The 19,420-nt window shown below is 46.3% G+C and overlaps 1 protein-coding gene across 1 annotated transcript in view; it reads left to right on the forward strand.

Moving 5' to 3' along the window:
* CCT2 (chaperonin containing TCP1 subunit 2) overlaps window positions 1–19,006 on the forward strand; it is a 39,818-nt gene extending 20,812 nt beyond the window's left edge. The window contains exons 11-16 of the mRNA XM_040409798.1: window positions 2,338–2,457; window positions 3,375–3,503; window positions 3,594–3,697; window positions 7,324–7,423; window positions 8,818–8,959; window positions 18,695–19,006. Of these exons, the coding sequence (XP_040265732.1) occupies window positions 2,338–2,457; window positions 3,375–3,503; window positions 3,594–3,697; window positions 7,324–7,423; window positions 8,818–8,959; window positions 18,695–18,725 (626 nt within the window). The 3' untranslated portion in view covers window positions 18,726–19,006. The remainder of the gene's footprint in view (window positions 1–2,337; window positions 2,458–3,374; window positions 3,504–3,593; window positions 3,698–7,323; window positions 7,424–8,817; window positions 8,960–18,694) is intronic.
* The last annotated feature ends 414 nt before the right edge of the window (window positions 19,007–19,420 follow it).

Here is a 19,420-nt window from a genome sequence, read left to right on the forward strand (position 1 = left end):
CAAGAGCACTCACCTTCCCCAGGCTAGGGCTAAGCGCCCCTTTCGGGTGAGGACTTCTGGTTCTCGGTTCCAGTCCTTTCGCCGCTTCTCTGCGAACAAGTCGTCGCCTGCTTCCTCTGCAGGAGGGTCACAGGACTCCCGCAAGCAGCCCTCTTTTAAACCCCAGCCTACCTGGCACCCGAGGACACAGTCGACCCGCCCTGCCGCTCCCAAGCAATCTTCTGCATGAAGTGGCGCCCCCACCCCTCGTGGTGGGGGGCCGCCTGCTTTCTTATCAGCAGGTTTGGACTTATGTTCAGGACGCATGGGCTCTAGAGATTGTAACGTCTGGTTACAAGATAGAGTTCGCGTCCAGACCACCGAAACGTTTTTTCTCCCTCCGCTCCGTTATTGTTTCTTTTCTTCCAGGGGAGTTCCTCGCGTCCGTGGACATCCATGACGCTTATCTGCATGTTCCGATCGCAGAATCTCACCAACGATTCCTGCGCTTCGCCATTGGGGCTCGTCACTATCAGTTTGTCGCCCTTCCTTTCGGGTTGGCAACCGCCCCTCGGGTCTTTACCAAGATCCTGGCACCGATCATGGCGCTTCTTCGTACCAGGGGCATTCCTTTGCTGCCCTATCTGGACGATATCCTGGTAAAAGCCCCCTCGCTTCCGCAGGCCGAGGACAGCGTCCGGTTCACTGTTCAGACTCTGGAACAGTTAGGCTGGATAATCAATTTTCCAAAGTTCTCTCTGCTCCCATCCCAGAAGCTCCCCTTCCTGGGAATGGTTTTGGACACCTTGTCTGCCAGAGTGTTCCCTCCAAGTCCTCCCAGATCCAGGGGGCAGTGTCGAATCTACTGCGATTCCAGTTCCTCTCCATACGGGAATGCATGCGGGTCCTGGGTCTTATGGTGGCCTCTTTCGAAGCCGTTCCATATGCCCAGTTTCACACTCTCTTGTTACAACAGGAGATCCTTTCCCTCTGGGACAAAACCTCTCGGGGTCTAGACGATCGCATCCGCTTGTCTCAGCGGGTTCGGGCAGCTCTCCGTTGGTGGCTATCCCCATTGAATCAATCTCACTCACTCACTCACTCACTCACTCACTCACACAGCTACATAGCGTAGTGATTAAAGTTCTGGGCTATTATGCAGAAGCTGTGAGTTCAAATCCCATCACAAGCTTTTAAATCAGACTGGTGTCGGAGCTGGCCGCTCTTTCCTGTCAGGAGCCTTTTCTGGTTTTCCACCAGGATAAGGTTGTGCTCCGTCCGGTCCCCTCCTTTTTGCCCAAGGTGGTCTCTCCCTTCCACCTTAATGAGGATCTTGTCCTGCCTTCCTTTTGCCCTTCTCCGGCTAACCCCAAGGAACGCACTCTGCATTCCCTGGATGTCGTACGGGCCCTGAAGGTGTATCTCGCGGCTACTGCTTCCGTCCGCCGTTCATGGCTGGATCCGCTCGGCTATTTCCGCGGCTTATCGCGCTTGTGGTAGAGTTCCCCCGGCTAGGATTACCGCTCACTCCACTAGGGCGGTGGGGGCTTCCTGGGCAAGACGCAATCGTGGCTCTGCGTCTCAGCTGTGTAAGGCGGCCACCTGGTCGTCCTTACATACCTTTACAAAGTTTTATCAGTTGCATTCACTGGCTTCGGCTGATGCGGTCTTTGGCCGCAGGGTTTTGCAGGCTGTGGTTCCTGTTTGACCGTTGGACGTTCCTCCTGGCGGTGCTGATATTTTTTCCCACCCCATGGACTGCTTTAGGACATCCCATGGTCTGTGTCCCCCAATGGAAAAAAGTACGAGAAAAGGAGATTTTTTGTGAAACTCACCTGTAAAATCTTTTTCTCGTCTTTTCCATTGGGGGACACAGCTCCCACCCATTCTGCCTGTTGCAGGAGGGGTCTTCAATTCAGTTTCTGTTTATGGTTGGACCTTATGGCTTGGTCCGATGGTTTCCATAATTTTTTCTTGCTCCTTCTCCTACTGCTTGTGCAACGCCTGAGCTTCTCCTGGTGGAGTCGGGGGGTATAGCCCGAGGAGGAGGAGCTCTTTTGTATTTGCATAGTGTCCCACCTACTAATATCTCTAAGCTATACCCATGGTCTGTGTCCCCCAATGGAAAAGACGAGAAAAAGATTTTACAGGTGAGTTTCACAAAAAATCTTTTTTTTTTTTTTTGTGGTTTTCTTTTGTTGTGTTTTTTGCTCCTGTTAGATATGTGTGATCTTGTCAGAGGAGCAGAGGTCAGAACGTGACCTAGCACTGACACATGCTGCGAGTTCCTCACTTGTGTGTTTCTGGCCTTAAGTTGATGCAGGCTTTGTTAGAATGAAAGCTCCTCTTTTGCTTCAGGTGGAGAGATAGCATCCACTTTTGATCATCCCGAGCTGGTTAAACTTGGAAGCTGTAAACTTATTGAAGAAGTAATGATCGGGGAAGATAAGTTGATTCACTTCTCAGGTGTTGCCATGGGTGAGTAATATCAAGTTCCCCCTCTCTGTGTTTAAGCTTTATTTTATTTTTTTGTAAGCAACAAATTGTAACCCTACTGTGACTGGATTACAGAATTTCCTACTGGACCAGGGATCAGCAACCTCCAGCACTCCAGATGTTCTAAAACTACAACTTCCAGAATGCTCCATTCACTTCAGTGGGAGTTGTGAGAACAGACTAGCATGTTTGCATGCTGGGAGTTGTAGTTTCACAGCAGCTGGAGTGCCGAAGGTTGCTGATCCTTGGTTTAGACTATAGCTTGCAACTTTCTGGTGTACACTACTATAAAGCATATTACAACACACTCGTATATAATTTCTTTTACAGATGAGAAACTGATTTTGTTTTTTTTCCCCCCACTTGTTAAAATCTTGTGACATTTGTGTATTAAGTGTATGGAGTACACTTTTGGATTATGGACCTTTTTTAATTGGCTTCCTTACTGTGTGGTAGCTAATAAAAGAAGCATGCTCATCTGCTCCCCGCCACTTTGTTCTGTGCCCTGGCTCTGTTTGGTAATCTCCCGATCCCCAGTTTGTTTACTACCAGACAGGGTCTCATTTGCTGCTGCAGCCAGTGACTGGCCTCAGTAGAGACATGACACTACTATACGTCACTACTGAGACCACCACTGTACTATACGTCACTGGCTGTGGCTGAACCTGACTCCGTCTGGAAGTAAACAAGCCAGGGACCGAAAGTTTGTCAATGAGGCCATGGTGCCAGAATGGAGTGTCGTAGCCGGTGCCTATGATTCTTTAGTATCACATACACTAACGGGGCTAATTAAAACTAATTCTGGAATACCCCTAGGATGATTCTTTTTATACCTTGGCTCTGTATTACATTTGGGTCGTCTTATTAATGAAATGGCTTTATTTTCTTTATCTTTCCAGGAGAAGCTTGCACAATTGTTCTTCGTGGTGCAACACAGCAGATTTTGGATGAAGCGGAGAGGTCACTTCATGATGCACTCTGTGTACTAGCTCAGACTGTGAAAGATAGCAGAACGGTTTATGGAGGAGGTACATGAATGTTTGTTTTTATTTGCTCCTTTTTTTTCCCATTCTCATTAAAAAAAATTATTATGCTAACTGCTTTGAACCTTACTTTAGGCTGCTCAGAGATGTTGATGGCCAATGCTGTAACAGATCTCGCTAACAGAACACCAGGGAAGGAATCTGTGGCAATGGAATCTTTTGGCAGAGCACTACAAATGGTAAGAAGAATAACTGTAGTAAGGTTACTTTCACACTTGCGGCAGGACGGATCCGACAGGCTGTTCACTATGTCGGATCCGTCCTTCCGCAATTTCGCCGTGCTGCCGAGCCGCCGCTCCGTCCCCATTGACTATAATGGGGACGGGGGCGGGGCTCCGGCGCAGCACGGCGAAAGCCGCCGGACTAAAAAGTCGGACATGCAGGACTTTTTAGTCTGGCGGCTTTTGCCGTGCTGCGCCGGAGATCCGCCCCCGTCCCCATTATAGTCAATGGGGACGGAGCGGCGGCAGGGCGAAATAGCGGAAGGACTGATTTGACATGGTGAACAGCCTGTCGGATCCGTCCTGCCGCAAGTGTGGAAGTTGGGATTGTTCTTGCTGCCAATGTACTTAAAGGCATTCTGCTGCTTAATCTGTGGGGTCAGTGTAAACGTTCTTTGAATATACTATATAGTGTCCAATTGACCAGTTGACTGGAGATGCGATGGTCAATTTTTTTTATTATTATATGTAAGGCTTTAAGGTTCTTACTTAAGTCAGTGGGGAAAAAGGTGACTTTCCCTATTACGTGACCTGTTGGACATGCTATTAAAGAAGCACAAAACATACAACATTCACAAAAAATATCTTAAACAACACCAGCAATTCGCCCCTTAAGTTTTTCCTATGCATTTTTATCCTTTTTTTTTCATTTTATTGCAGCTGAGAAATATAAAATAAATCTGTGTCCAAGGCAATTAGCTATTCCCCCCCCTTCCCCCCCTCCTGTATTTCACTTTTCCATGTCTGGCTGTAAGACAACTGGATGCAGTATGAGCCTTTCTGCCCTGTGTTCTGCATGACAAAAAGATTGTCGAGCCCCCCTGCACCCTTGGGCATTCACTTGGGACACCCCTTGGATTGGCATATTTGGGTCAAGATTGTCCTGTGTTACTTTGATCATATCATTCATTCATTTCTTGATCTATTGTTCCTTTTAAAAACTACATGACTGATCATTGTAGCAAGTAGGATTTTGTGAAATCCTGCTGCCCTTCAGCAGTTATTTTTCACTGCAAAAAGTGCACGTACAGTACCAGTCAAAAGTTTGGACATAACTTTTCTTTCCATATTTTTTTAATTTTTATATTTTCTACATTGCGGATTCATATTGAATACTAGAAAATTATGAAGGAACACATATGGACTAAAGTTTTGCTTTGACAGCTTTGCACACTCTGGGCATTCTCTTAATCGGCTTCATGAGGTAGCCGTTTGGATTGGTTTTCCGAAGCCTTGAAGGAGTTTTTAGCGGTGCTGAGCACTTGGCTGCTTTTAGTGTAACTTATCCGAAGCCATCGGGTGATTGTGGAGGTCATGTCATCTGATGCAGCTCTCCATCACTCTCCTCCTCGGTCAAATAGCCCTTACATAGCCTGGAGGTGTGTTTGGGGTCCTTGTCCTGTTGAAAAACAAATGCTAGTCCCACTAAGCAGAAACCAAATGGGATGGCATGTCCCTGCAGAATGCTGTGGTAGCCATGCTGGATAGGTGTGCCTTGAATTTTGAATAAATCCCCAACACTATAACCTGCAAGGCACTCGCACACCATCGCACCTCCTTCTCCATGCTTCACAGTGGGAATCCCACACGTAGAAACTCACCATCCACTCACCTTTTATGCGTCTCACACAGACATGGTTGGAGCTAATATTCAGACTCCGAAGACCAAAGTACAGACTTCCACGGGTCTAATGCCTATTCCTTGTGTTCGTTGGCCCAAGCACTTTTCAGCAATTTGGACAAAAAAAACGAAGTGTCCTCTGAACAGTAGATGTTTATACCTTTGTTGGTACTTTATCTCTGTAAAGCATTTATGTGGGGTCTAATTTGAGTTTCTGCTAATTTGCAGTTTGTGAGGCTCTGCAGCTGTCTTCCTTTGCTGGGTTGGTCCTCACCAGAGCCAGTTTCATCCTAACGTTTGATGGTTTTCATGACTGCACTTGAGGATACCTTCAAAGTTCTGGAAATTTTCCAGATTGACTGACCTTCATTGTCTTAATGATGGACTGTTGTTTCTTTTTACTTAGTTGAGTGGTTCTCCCCATAATATGGATTAGAACAGTAGTAGAATAGGGGGTAAACATTGTATGGAACTGTGTACCAATCCTACCTCTGCACAACACAAATGATGATGGCAAACACATTATGAAGGCAAGAAATTCCACAAATTGACTGTGGGGGGGGGGAAGATTTATCAAAACTAGTGTAAAGGAAAACTGGCTTAGTTGCCCATAGCAACCAATCAGATTCCACCTTTCATTTTCCAAGGGAGCTCAGAAAAAAATCTGAGGTGGAATCTGATTGGTTGCTATAGGCAACTAAGCTAGTTTTACTTTACCCCAGTTTTGATAAATCTCCCCCTTTTGATAAGACATACCTGTTAATTGAAAACCATTCCAAGCGACAACCTCATGAAACTGACTGAGAGCATGCCAAGAGCGTGCAAAGCTGTCGTCAAAGCAACAGGGGGCCACTCTGAAGAATCTAAAATATAACACCTATTTTGGCTTGTTTAACCACTTCATTATGTTTACTCCCTTCTGTCTATTTAACTGCAAATAACGGATTAATTTCTGAGCCAGCCTACATGTATTTGATATTGTTGACGGGACATCTTAGACCTTTCTTTTGTGCCAGACAGATATAATAAATATTTTTTTTAAAGAAATATTGAAGGAAAAACTGAAAATTGTGAAAAATATTTTTCCTTTTTTTTTTTTAGCATTTTTTTTCTGTTACAAAGGATTTACCGTATGTTTGTACTGTGAAAATGGATGCTAGTTCTGTACTTTATCTACTGGCTGGGCCCACCGCAAGACTACAGTGCATTTTGAATTTGGGGGCCTATTTTTCTATTGCTGGTTCTATGGCACCGTACTGCCAGTACAGATGTTGTAAATGACCTTTATGTTGAATCTATAAGGCAGGGATCAGTAACCGCTGTCACTCCAGCTGTTGAGAAACTACAACTCCCAGAATGCTCTATTCAGTCGCGCATGTTTGCATGCTGGGAGTTGTAGTTTCACAACAGCTGGAGTGGCGAAGGTTGCTGGGACCCCCACCTATCGGGAGAATGGGGCCCTGACTAGTAATAGCCCTGTGGACTGGGGATAACTTGTTATAGCCAGAATACCCCTTTAATGTCATAACCAGCAGGGGGCGCTCTCACATCATGGATCTTCCTTGAGTGCACCCTGCCCGCTTTTCTTCACTGTGAACAGCATGTCACAGGGTTCACATGCCCTGAGACCCCTTCTGGGATCTTCACTGTGACGACAGCTGTCTACTGACAGCACAATTACAGCGATCTGCAGCGCCGTCATGTGGTGGTAAGCAAGCAGTTAACACTTTTTAGTTTATTACTTTATCCATGTGTTCCTTCATTGTTTTCATATCTTCAATAGGAATCTACAATGTAGAAAAAATAAAAAAAAACATGGGATGTAAAGGTGTGTCCTAACTCATATCTGTTTATACATCCCATCAGCAGTGTATTTTGATTTCTTTATTATTCTGTCTGCTTTGGTTTTAACTGTATTGCTGTCTTATTGTATTTTTTTATTTTTTTTGTGTGTGTGTTTTAGCTTCCAACTATTATAGCAGACAATGCTGGCTATGACAGTGCTGACCTGGTGGCCCAACTGAGAGCAGCTCACATTGATGGAAAGTCTACCTATGGGCTTGGTACGTACTAACCTATAGAAACATGCTTTAATATGGAAGTGTAGCTTTAACTGTCTTATATAAGATTTTAAGAAAGAAGATTTGCATAGAATCAGAGGAAAGGAATATATTAACCCTTTCGCTACGGCGCTGGAGCAATGTGCGAACATGGCGTCTGCTCGCACGTGCAGCAGGCATCATGGCTGGCAAGTCTCTGCTGTTTCAAACAGCAGAGACCTGTGGCTAATTACCGTGATCGGCAATAATGCAGATCGCGGTGAGATCACGGCATCTAAATGCGCAAAAACCCTACCAATGCCCCGTGCGGCCAATAGAGGCATCGGTAGTTGTGCTGAACACTATGAGCCTCGCTGACTAGGCTGATGGTGTTCATGCTGCAATTCTTATTTTGGCCACCAGATGGCAGGCCTGGATAAGAAATTAACAATTTCCAATCCAAGCCCCATTTTAAAAATCCCTGATAGTATATATGGAAAAATATTTTAAAAAAACATAATTTATAGGCTCATATATGAGTTTCAAAATCATCACAAACAAAAATATATAAAAAAAAATATAAAAGTTTAAATCACCCTCCATTCCGTATAATAAAAAAATAAATTGCTAAACAAAATTTAAACATCATGGGTATCACCGCGACCGAAAACGCCCATACTATTAAAATATTTTTTTTAAAAATGCAAATACGTCGAACGATGCAACGGAAAAAAGGGTAAAAATCAGCAAATGTAATAATGTGATCAAAAAGTCAGACACACTCCAAAATGGTATCAATAAAAACTATGGATTGTCCCTCAAGAAGAGCCCCTGAACAGCTCAGTAGACATGAAAAATGTTATGGGGGTCGGAATATGGTGATGTTAAAAAAAAATAAAAAATAAAAATAAATACATTTAGACATAAAAAGCCTATACATATGGTATCGTTGTAATTGTTCTGACCCAGACAATTAAGGGCATGGGTCAGTGTTTTTTTTTTTTTGTTTTTTTTTCCCCCAATTCCAACGCATTTGGATATATATTTTTTTTTTTACAGTTTCCCACTACATTTTATGCCATAATTACTGGTGGAATTAGAAAGTACAACTTGTCCCGCATAAAATAAGCCCTCATACAGCTATGTGAACGGAAATATAAAAACGTTATGGAAGAAAAACCTCCAGGTAGTGAAAGGGTTAAAAGATGACTTGTTAGGGTTTTTTACATTGTGTCCTATTAAGTGTAACTGGTTAAATTTCCATCTTTGTCTGGTTAATCTTTTCCAAAGCTAACAGATGTAGTTAAGTCATGTTGCCCTCCTTTTCACAGGCATAGCAGCACATTACGTTGAGGCCTTTGCATAATGTGCAAAGTATTCTTTGATTGTTTTTAAACCATCCACTTTTTGCTTCTCAGATATGAGAAATGGCATTATAGGAGATATGGGAGAGCTGGGTATCACTGAGAGCTTCCAGGTAAAGAGACAAGTCTTGCTGAGTGCAGCTGAAGCTGCTGAAGTCATCCTGCGTGTGGACAACATTATCAAAGCTGCACCAAGGTAACGTATGTGCAAAATATAGTTCAAGTAATAGTCTGAAGATCTTATATTCTCCAGTTTTCAAACCAGCACCTGGATCTGAATACTTTTGTAATTGAATACAATAGAAAATTTAGCATAGCCACTGACTTATTCAATAGAATGAATCTGTATAGCTCCACCTGCTGTGTTTTAAAAAAAAAAAAAAAAATTATTTATTTTTTCTTATTTCTTTGACCTGCTCACTGAGAAGGCCGCACATGCTCAGTTCCATCCTTCAACTGCCCCCCCCTCAGCTGTGATAGGGAGAGCATGGACACGCCTCCTTGTTGTGATAGGGAGAGCTGAGACACGCCTCCTTAGCTGCAGCAGAAAAGACACTGCCCTTTAGCCATCAGCTTGATATAAATCTAGCAGAGCAATGAATGGGGAGATCTCTGGATCCATGTGAGGTACAGGGCTGGTTCTAGCTTTGTTGGAAAGATTATCATGTGCTATATGATGTCTGATTTTCTTTTCTTACATTAGTCATGAGATAATCCCAACTAGACTCCCAAACTTGTATAATTTACGTTTACATTATTTCATTTAGCATCTGTGGCGTATATACAGTCATGTATGAATTGATATAGCTAGTAGAGGGGTGAATGTGCTGTCATCTTCAGTATGCACCTTTCTGTGAAATATGCAGATTAAGGCTGTGTTCAAATCAGTTTGTTTTTTTTGTCCTATATTTAACACGTAGGATACCAGTACCTTACATGTACGGTGCTGCAGGGAGTGACTTAAGTCCCAATGCCGGCGTATTAACTCCTTGTATGCTGCTGTCAACACTGACCACAGCATGCACAGGGTTTGCAGAAGGTACAGGCACTTTCCCCCACCCCATCAGGTCCCCGTGCTGCGGAGACGGCGACCCGATGGCTGGAACGGCAATGGAAGCCTATGAGATCCACCCCTCTGGCTGGGTCTCATAGGCAGGCTGTCGGTGTATTACACTGACAATCAATGCATTACAATACAGGATGTATTGGTAATGCATTGTAGAAGGGATCAGAACCCCCAAAAGTTGAAGTCCCACAGTGGGGAAAAAAAATAAGAGTAGAAAAAAAATAAAATAAAATCGCCATGTCCATAACGACCAGCTCTATGTCTGACAGCCACAGATCTGATATTGATAACCTATCCTGAGGATAGTAATCAAATGACAGATGATGGCAGCATCTCCAGAAGTTCCTCTTTATTCTTCGAACTTACAGAAATGTGTACAAACAGAGCAAAAATGCAACGTTTCGGCTACGAGGTAGCCTTTGTCGAGCATAATAACCAGTGAAAGATCACAAACCTATATAGTGCATGTAACACCTCCCAATACTTCGAAGAGGCCAATCAAATGAACGCCCCATGATTAAAAACCTCCAATACCATATTGTTCTCAATCAACTATATATTACTTACAATTGTGTTCAATCAAAAGAACGTGTATTACCTCACAGAGGGCGGGAGCCAAGGGAGCATATCCACCAAGCATCTCAGTTCACCATTGGCGTGCATTTAGTATGACTGTGCATGCTCGAAACATTATGACAGGGTGCCGCACGTATCGCACAGCGCTCTTCAACGCGTCACTCATTACCCAATGAATTACGTGATGGTCATCTCCCCGCATCCTGAGGATAGGTCATCAATGAAAATATCTCGGAAAACACCTTTACGGTGAAAAGTGGCTCCGTTCTTAAGGAGTTAATATATGCACATGACGTATGCGTTAAAAGGATGCCTCAAATGGATACCATAGAGTAGCATCTGTCTCCATAGGATTCCATTGTTTAAAAAAAAAGTATACCTTTTATTTTTTTCTGGACTATGAAGGACGGAAAAGCATAGTATACTACACCTTTGCATCCTTTTTCACCCAAAGGTATATTTAAAAAAAAAAAAAAAGTGATGCGAACACAGCTTAAAAACTCGTACCAGCCAAACCAAAAATGGTCACCTGTAGGCAGCACTCTTTTTTTAAAGTTTTTGCCCTCCATCAGCACAGAGCAGAGTACTAGTTTTATTAAATGCAGCTTGGAGAGGGTACAGTTTCTCGAGGAGACGAGCAATGCTCCATGGTAAAATAGTATGCATATTAAACCAGCAGAATTAGCTACAGAATTCTGGTATGATTTAGTTTGAATACATATTTCTCGTGCATGGCATTGGGGGACACAGCACCATGGTATATGTCCAACTACCACTAGGAGGCACTAGACACAAAAAGTGTTGGCTCCTCCCCGTTGGGCTATACCCTCTCCACAGGCACAAGGCTATTCAGTTTTTGTCTAGTGTCCGTAGGAGGCAGACCTGTCCTGCTTTTTTGCAGGTCCTGCTGTTTATTTTTTATTTTATTTTTTATTCTTTTTTTCTCTCTTCTGCAGGTCTCGGTGATCTCCACCGTTATACCTGCTGCAGGCTGGGGCTCCATCGTGTTCCACTTTAGTTGCCCCCCCTGCGGGCGCGTACTTCTGTACCATCGCCGGTCACCCAGTCCCCACAGACTGCATCCGCAGTGGCTTGCCGGCATTCCCACGGTTCCCGTGTTGAGTCTGCCGAAGGGGTGACCCTGCGGCGCCCGAAGACATCAGATGGTGAGTATAGTGAGTATATTCCTCCTGTCCCTGCCCCAGGGTTAGATTCCCTCCTGTGGCCAGGGGGGTGGGATCCACCTTAGCTGGGGGTCCTGGGAAGCTTCCATCTTCCTCCACCTTTCTCTTCCCCCTTGGTTGGTTTTTTCTCTCCTCCCTGGCCACACAGTCCAGGCGTCGCTTCTCCTGGGCCTTCCCCGCTACTTTAGTCCCCGGCTTTTGCAGGGACTAGGCCTCATCTTCCATGGCCCGTTCCCGGCTCCCAGGTGCTCTGTTTGCCCTGTTCCGCCCACCCCCAGGCGTCGCTCCCCCCCCCCCACCCTCCTCACCTAGTTTTGTGGGTCCGGAGGCCCCTCGGTCGGCCGCGATTCGTCCCGCCCCCCTCGCTCCATTCCCGGCCGCCTCATAAATCGAGGCCCCGGCTTTTGGGCCTGCTAGGCCGCGATCTTCCCGGCCCCTCCTCCTTGCTTCCCGGGCTTTTTCTGACCCCGCCCGGCCCTCGGGAGGGGCTATCTCCTCCACCCTTTACTGGTCTATCGTGGGTTATCTATCCAGTGGATAGATCCTCATTTTTAAAAGAACTGCAGACCCCCTTTAGGTCATTGTCCTATGTACTGTGTGAAGGCAGCTAATGCTGTACATAGGGATCACTCAAGTCGTTCCCCCCCACCCCTCCTCAATTGCTTCATTTCTCCTGCAGCCTCTATAGCTGCTGCAGCACCTCTTTGGGGAACATGGCATCCGGGTCCAGATATGACAGCCTCTGCTGGCTGCTCTATGAGGGTCTCCTCTCCCAGCCTCTCCTCGGATCGCCACGTCTTTTCACGTGCGTCCGCTGTCTACGAAGGCTGCCATGCGGTCGGCCTGTCCCTGCTTGTGTGCAGTACCTCTTTCCAGACCCCATTGTGTCCCCTGACCAAATCCTTTTGTGTAGGTCCCTTCTGAATGGTCTCCCTCTTTGTCAAAGTCATGGGAACCTTGTCCGACTCTCCCAATCCCTGGCGGAGTTGCTGGACCGCTACCTATCCAATTGCGGCCACCTATGCCCTCCCAGGGTCCTCCCTGCAGATGAGGCATGCTCAGATACCGGGTCCGGCAAGGGGTAGCTCACAGTACAACCTTGGGTGGTCTCAACAGGATTCCACCCCTCCTCGGCATCCTCGGGTCCTCCCCAGGACAGGCCTGAGGCTGGTGACGAATCCTTTCCCGTCACCCCATCCGTTGCCTCGGGGGACACCTCTGCACCGATTCCCTCGGAACAGAGCATCAGGCGGTCTTCCTCCATACAGAAGCCTCTGTGAGGTCAAGACTAACGTGCACGGAGGAACCTCTCCTACCCAGGGTTGGTATCCCCTCTAGTGGATTTTCGGATGGCGCTCCCCTGACTGCACAGGTATTCAACAGCACAGGTAAGGCAGCCGTCCCCGTATTTAGCATAATGAGTCACCTACTTGGTGTCTCTGGTACGTACGCCTTCTCCTTAACAGGGGGGTACCTGCACCACTGCTATAGGCTGTACCTGACAAGCCTTCCTGGTTCCCCTATACCAGGGGCTATGCTCTACACATTTGAGAGTGTTTCCACCGGGTCCCCATCCTGGTGCTGGTGTTCGCCACTCTACCTCATAACAGGGGGTCCCTGTTCTTGGCAAGCGCCTCCTGTTGGTTGGTAAGGAAAAGCAATTATATATGGCTGTTTCCATCCGCCTTGCTCTTTTTCATAGGTAGAGTACCTACTCCTACTCCAGATGCTGAAGCCATTACTCCTGGCTGGCTCTATGGTGTTCCATGCGGCACTATTTCTCCCTTCCGGGCGAGATACACAGGCCGCCTTCAATTGCCTTGGCAATTGCACCTGTCTGTTCCCAGCCACTTTGCTCCTTTCATAGGTAGAGTACCTACACCATCTCCTGATGCTGAAGCCATTACTCCTGGCTGGCTCTATGGTGTTCCATGCGGCATCATTTTTCCCTTCCGGGCGGGATATACAGGCCGCCTTCAATTGCCGTTGCAATTGCTCCTGTCTGTTCCCAGACTTTTTTGCTCCCTTTCATAGGTAGAGTACCTACACCATCTCCGATGCTGTAGCTAATACCCCTGGCGGGCTCTATTGTGTTCCATGCGGCAACATTTCTCCCTACGGGCGAGATATAGAGGCCACTTTCAATTGCCGTAGAATTGCCTCTGTCTGGTTCTAGTCGGCACCAAGCTGCCACCTTGGTCCCTTCATAGGTAGAGTACCTGCACCATTTCCTGATGGTGTAGCTGTTGCTCCTGTCTGCTTTATGGTGTACCATGTGGCATTTTCTCTCCCTTGCCGGACGAGATATTGAGGCCTCCTCCAATTGCTGTGGTCATTGCACCTACCTCATCATAGTGTGCACCAAACGGCCATCTTACTCCCTTCATAGGTAGAGTTCCTGCACCGTCTCTGATGCTGCAGCCGTTACACCTGTCTGGCTCTATGGTGTACTATGCGGCCCTGTTTCCCTTTTTTTCTGGCGAAATAGAGGGCCTCCTTCAGTTGCCATTTCACCTACCTGATTGTAGTGTGCACCTGTCTTGTTCTTTGTGGTACCGTGCGGCCCTATTTTCCCCTTCCCGGGCGGAATATAGGTACCATTGCTAATGCGGTAGCTGTTGCACCTCTCTGGTTCTAGGGTGCACCATGTGGCCACATTGCTCCGATCTTAAAGGTAGTACCTCTACCATCTCCAGATGCTGTACCCATTACACCTTTCTGGTCGTTTTCTGCACTACGCAGCCATATTTCTACTTTACAGGTTGAGTACCTGTACCCTCCAAATGCAGTAGCATTCCCAGATTCTGTGGCTATGTTTCCACTCTCCTTAGACATGCAGCCACTTTACCTATATTTTAGGCGTGTGGTTGTATTACTCAAGGTGCTGGGCCCTATGGTGCAATCTGTGGCCCATACAGTTTCTGTATTACTGGGTGCTTTCTGCCCCCAGGTTCTAATCTGTGCTGCGGATGTTGGTTTCACCCTTTTGGTTCTTCCATACATCTCCACTCCGTTTCTGTCGTGCTCAATGGTCTCCTTGTACTTCTCAGGGCACTGTCTACAACAGGCCATCCTGGTTCTGCATGTGCATGGTTTCCATATCTGGCAGGGGTGGGCCAGCCCAACCCCCACCTTGTCGGTCTAGTGCTACTTATTGTAGCTCCAGTATATGGCTGATCTGTTCTGATCTGGCGGGTGGTCCACATACAACCATGCTCCCTACACCATGGCCAGGTGGTTGTTGGCCTTTGTGCTAGGGTTGCTCTTGCCATCTCTATAAGGTACTACGGTTTGCTGCGCTTCGCGTTACCCCATGTTATAGAGGAGTACTCGCGTTGTTTCCTATTACAGAATGGCCTATTCCTGGTGGAGTACAGGGATCGCCACTGGATCTTCTACCATTGTTGGGGCACGTAGCTGGTGAGCATCGGCCGCTGCAGCAGTTTTCGGTCATCGCTGGATGTCCTCTGCCACATGGAATCCTTCTGGGGTCATCAGCATTTTTCATCGCTGGACGTCCTCCCTGACGGGTCAGGGACAGGACCACTGAGCGCCACACACCTGCCTGGTAGGTAATTTTTCAGCTGGTTGCTCTGGCATCGGACAGGGTCCCGTAGTTCCTTCTGGGTCCAGGTGTTCTCGGTATTCCCTTATATTCTCTGCTTAGTTGTACTACATGACAGAGGGGCAGTCCCCTTGGACCTTGCCGTCGTTTGCACCTGTCAGGTACTTTCTCCCCCCTGGGAGTTTTCAGTACGCCGGTCGCGGCTGGTTTCTACATTTCTGTGTAGTCTCACCCGGCTTTTTCATGGCGACTTTCTGCATTCCTTATGCATATGGATGTCTGTCAATTTAGTGGTACATCCCGAGCTGCTGTACTTGTCCTCTCTGGGACAATGTATACAGTTTGCTAGTCACTGTTCTTGGAATGGGTAGTTGTCCATGGCCAAGGTCCCTTCCCCTATGGTAGTTTCATCTCTCCTTTCCTGGATATTCTGGCTTGCGTTGTGTTCTGGTGGTTCAGCTCCTGGTTCCTTGTGAGCCCATCCCGGGTACTCCTTCTGGAGTCCCTGGTCCCCGTTTATTTGACCACTCAGGTTCTGCATGGCAATCGTTTTTTTTTTTTGGGGGGATCGGGGCCTGGGTTGATTGTTCCCTTTTTGGGTTCCAATAACCTTGTGGTCTTCTTGGGATTCGTGTCTCTTTTCCCATCCTCCCACGTCAAGTACCTGGTATTGAGTGGCTTAGCACAGCGGTTTGCAATTCCGCCGTATGGTCTCCTTCGGGAGGGACCTCCTCCTGTTGTAGAACCTTTCCTCCTTAGGCGGTTGGAGTACTCTCCTTCTACTTCCATGTCTTTCAGTCCAGTGTGTCCTGCTGAGATTTCCTGGGCCTGTATCTGGTTCCTTTTTTCCCTAATGCTTCACATGCCCAGAGTTTCCTCTGGTCTTACGCTTCACAGTGATATCTTGTTTTCCGAGGCTCGGGCCTCATCTCCTGTTTTTGGGACGCAGGTCTTACTCTTTTTTCCTGGCTTTTACCTACAACCCCCTCCTTCTCCAAGGGTTGGCGGTTTCCTCTAGCAGCCTTGGGTTTTCGCCTTTTAAATAGGGCGCATAACTTCATCATCTGCCTTGCGGTGAGGGGAGACCTTCTCCCTTCACATGTGAGCCTTGCTACGGCTTCACTCACTCGTTTGGCTTCCAGTAATTCCTTGTTTCCTTTCTCCCCTGGCCTGTCAGGGGTTGGCCACAGGTTTTTTCGCTCTTTGGGTCTGAGACAATTTAGAGCGTTAGGTAGTCCCAACACGCGGTGCTGTCCTAATTTTTTCTCCAGCCCTTGGCTGAGCTCGGTGTTCCCTTTTGCCGCCTTCTTGCATTTGGGATTTTCTTCCAGGCATTTTTCCTGGGGTGCTGACAGTCTTCTCTGATTCTTCCTTGAGGTTTCTTCCTTGTTATGGAACCTCTTGCCCATTCCGTGTTTTCTCCTGTTGGGTCACATGGTTCTCCTGCACCTGTATACCCAACCGGTGGCATGGCTGTTCTTTTCCCACCCTCGGGGACTGCTTTGGGACGTCCCATGGTGCTGTGTCCCCCAATGCCATGCACGAGAAAATTGGATTTTTTGTACTCACCGTAAAATCCTTTTCTCGTAGTAGGCATTGGGGGACACAGATCCCACCCTATGTTTTTACTTCCGATTTTCCGGGCTGGTCTCTTGATCTTTCCCGGTACGGGAGTTGTTGGTTCCTTGCTTTTTTTTCTCTCTCCTACTGCTTTTTGTACAAACTGAATAGCCTTGTGCCTGTGGAGAGGGTATAGCCCAACGGGGAGGAGCCAACACTTTTTGTGTCTAGTGCCTCCTAGTGGTAGTTGGACATATACCATGGTGCTGTGTCCCCCAATGCCTACTACGAGAAAAGGATTTTACGGTGAGTACAAAAAATCCAATTTTTCCCATGGAGCGTTCCCTGAAAAATAATTCTCCATACACCACTGTGTCTCTCGGTACCCTCCCTCCAGCTCTTGGCTATGTCTTAGTGTGGGAAGACTGAGTCTTTATATTGGCGCTGACAACCATTGCTGCTGTTTTCTGTGATGGGAATATTTCTATGGTTGAAACATTAAAGGGGTTCTGCAGTTTGTTTAAACTGATGATCTATCCTCTGGATAGATCATCAGCATCTGATCGGCGGGGGTCCGACACCCGGGACCCCCGCCGATCAGCTGTTTGAGAAGACAGCGGCGCTGGCAGTAGTGCCTCGGCCTTCTCGCTGTTTACCGCAGGCCCAGTGACGTCACGACTAGTATCAACTGGCCTGGGCGGGGCTAAGCTCCATTCAAGTGAACAGAGCTTAGCCGTGCCCAGGCCATTGATACTAGTCGTGACGTCACTGGCCCTGTGGTAAACAGTAAGAAGTCCGCAGCGCTGCTGCCTTCTCAAACAGCTGATCGGCAGGGGTCCCGGGTGTCAGACCCCCGCCGATCAGATGCTGATGATCTATCCAGAGGATAGATCATCAGTTTAAACAAACTGCAGAACCCCTTTAAATATCTTTGGGTGGTTATGAAGTCTGCTGTTTCAAAGCAGATACCAATAGAACAATCTGTTCTTGAGAGCTAGTCTTGTTACAGTTCAACATTGGACATGTTAAAGGGAATGTAAATTATTTTATGTTTCTCATTTATATAGCGCTGACATAGTCTTCAGAGCTTTACAGATATTATAAATGTTTGCTCTCTCCAGTGGAGCTCACAATTTTAATTCCCTATCACTATGTCTTTGGAGTGTGGGAGGAAACCGGAGTACCCGGAGGAAACCCACACAAACACACGGAGAACATACAAACTCCATGCAGATGTTGTCCATGGTCAGATTCAAATTGGACCCAGTGCTAACCACTTAGCCACTGTGCTGTAAATGCAGTTGTGATTGGAATGAGTTTTCTGCTCTGTTACCACAACCGTCTAATATAGTGTAAATTATACGACTTGTCCATAGTTTATATAATGGCCCTGGCCATTTAGTGACAGTGTGGCTGGATTTATGAATTGCTTCTCTTACATCTTTAGGTATTGGGGTCCATTCACATGTCTGCAAAATGGGTCTGCATCCGTTCCGCAATTTTGCGGAACAGGTGCAGACCCATTCATTTTTAATGGGGCCGGAATGTGCTATCCGCACTTCCGGATCCGCAAAAAAATAGAACATGCCAGGAAAAGGCATTTTTTATGAGGGTGCCGGCGATGTTTGGTCCGCAAAAAGCGGAACGCACATTGCCGGTGTCCGTGTTTTGAGGATCCGCAAAACACATACGGACGTGTGAATGGGCCCTAAATCCAGGTTCTTTACAGTTGCTCAGGCTGGCATTATGTTAAGTGCTACATGCAACAAACATTCTTTATGGCCCTGAAAAAATCCCAAATAACCAGGATTTCAGTGTTTACTTATTTAGTTGGTTTGATAACTACTGGCATTTAGTGATTGGGGAGTTACCCCTCCTCAATTTTTTTTTTGTTTCCTCCCGTGCAGTATCTGTATATATTTGCTTTTTCTGTAATTTTTTGCATATCATATGTTGACTTTTGTAAATTTTTTCATATAGGAAACGTGTCCCTGATCATCACCCCTGTTAAACATTTCACCTGATATCAGTTGTGGAGCAGACTGCACTTGGACGCTTTTTGATGAACCAGGCAGAAGAAAGGCTGTATGACTACGTCATCTTGGCACTTGAGGATAACACCCACACTGGTGGTTTATTTATTGTTAGAAGGAAACTTCTTTTTCTTACTTAAAATTTGTTGAGTCATATGCATACTCTTTCATGACGGAGCACTGAAAAATAAAAATATTCACGTGAAATTATTTCTTTAAGAGTAGTATATGTTTAAAAAAATAAAATTAAACCACAGGCTCCTCTTTCTATGGTGTAATTTTAGCAGAATATCATGTTTTTTTATTTCAAAACTGGGTTTTGTTCATTTATGGAGATAAGCAAATCCTCAAAGCAATAAGAACAATGTGGATTCATGCCACATGCAGCACTGATATAAAGGTATATGCTGCATCAAATAAACAACTTCTGTATTACATGTGTCTGCTTGACACAAATGTGCTCTAGACAGTTTTTAATCTCCATATAATGCAACTAAACAGGGAGATTTTACATTAAAGGGGTTATTAATTCCCCATGTGGCCAGACACGCAGAGGGAATCGTACATACCTGATTTCTGCCTCTGGGTTACAGCTCCTGCCACACTACCACAGTTCTTTGGTCTTTTTGCATCAACATCTGATTTGATGTGTGTCACATAGCCATTGCAGCCA

The sequence above is a fragment of the Bufo bufo genome, chromosome 1 (assembly GCF_905171765.1).
Source record: "Bufo bufo chromosome 1, aBufBuf1.1, whole genome shotgun sequence".
In the NCBI taxonomy this organism is placed as follows: Eukaryota; Metazoa; Chordata; class Amphibia; order Anura; family Bufonidae; genus Bufo; species Bufo bufo.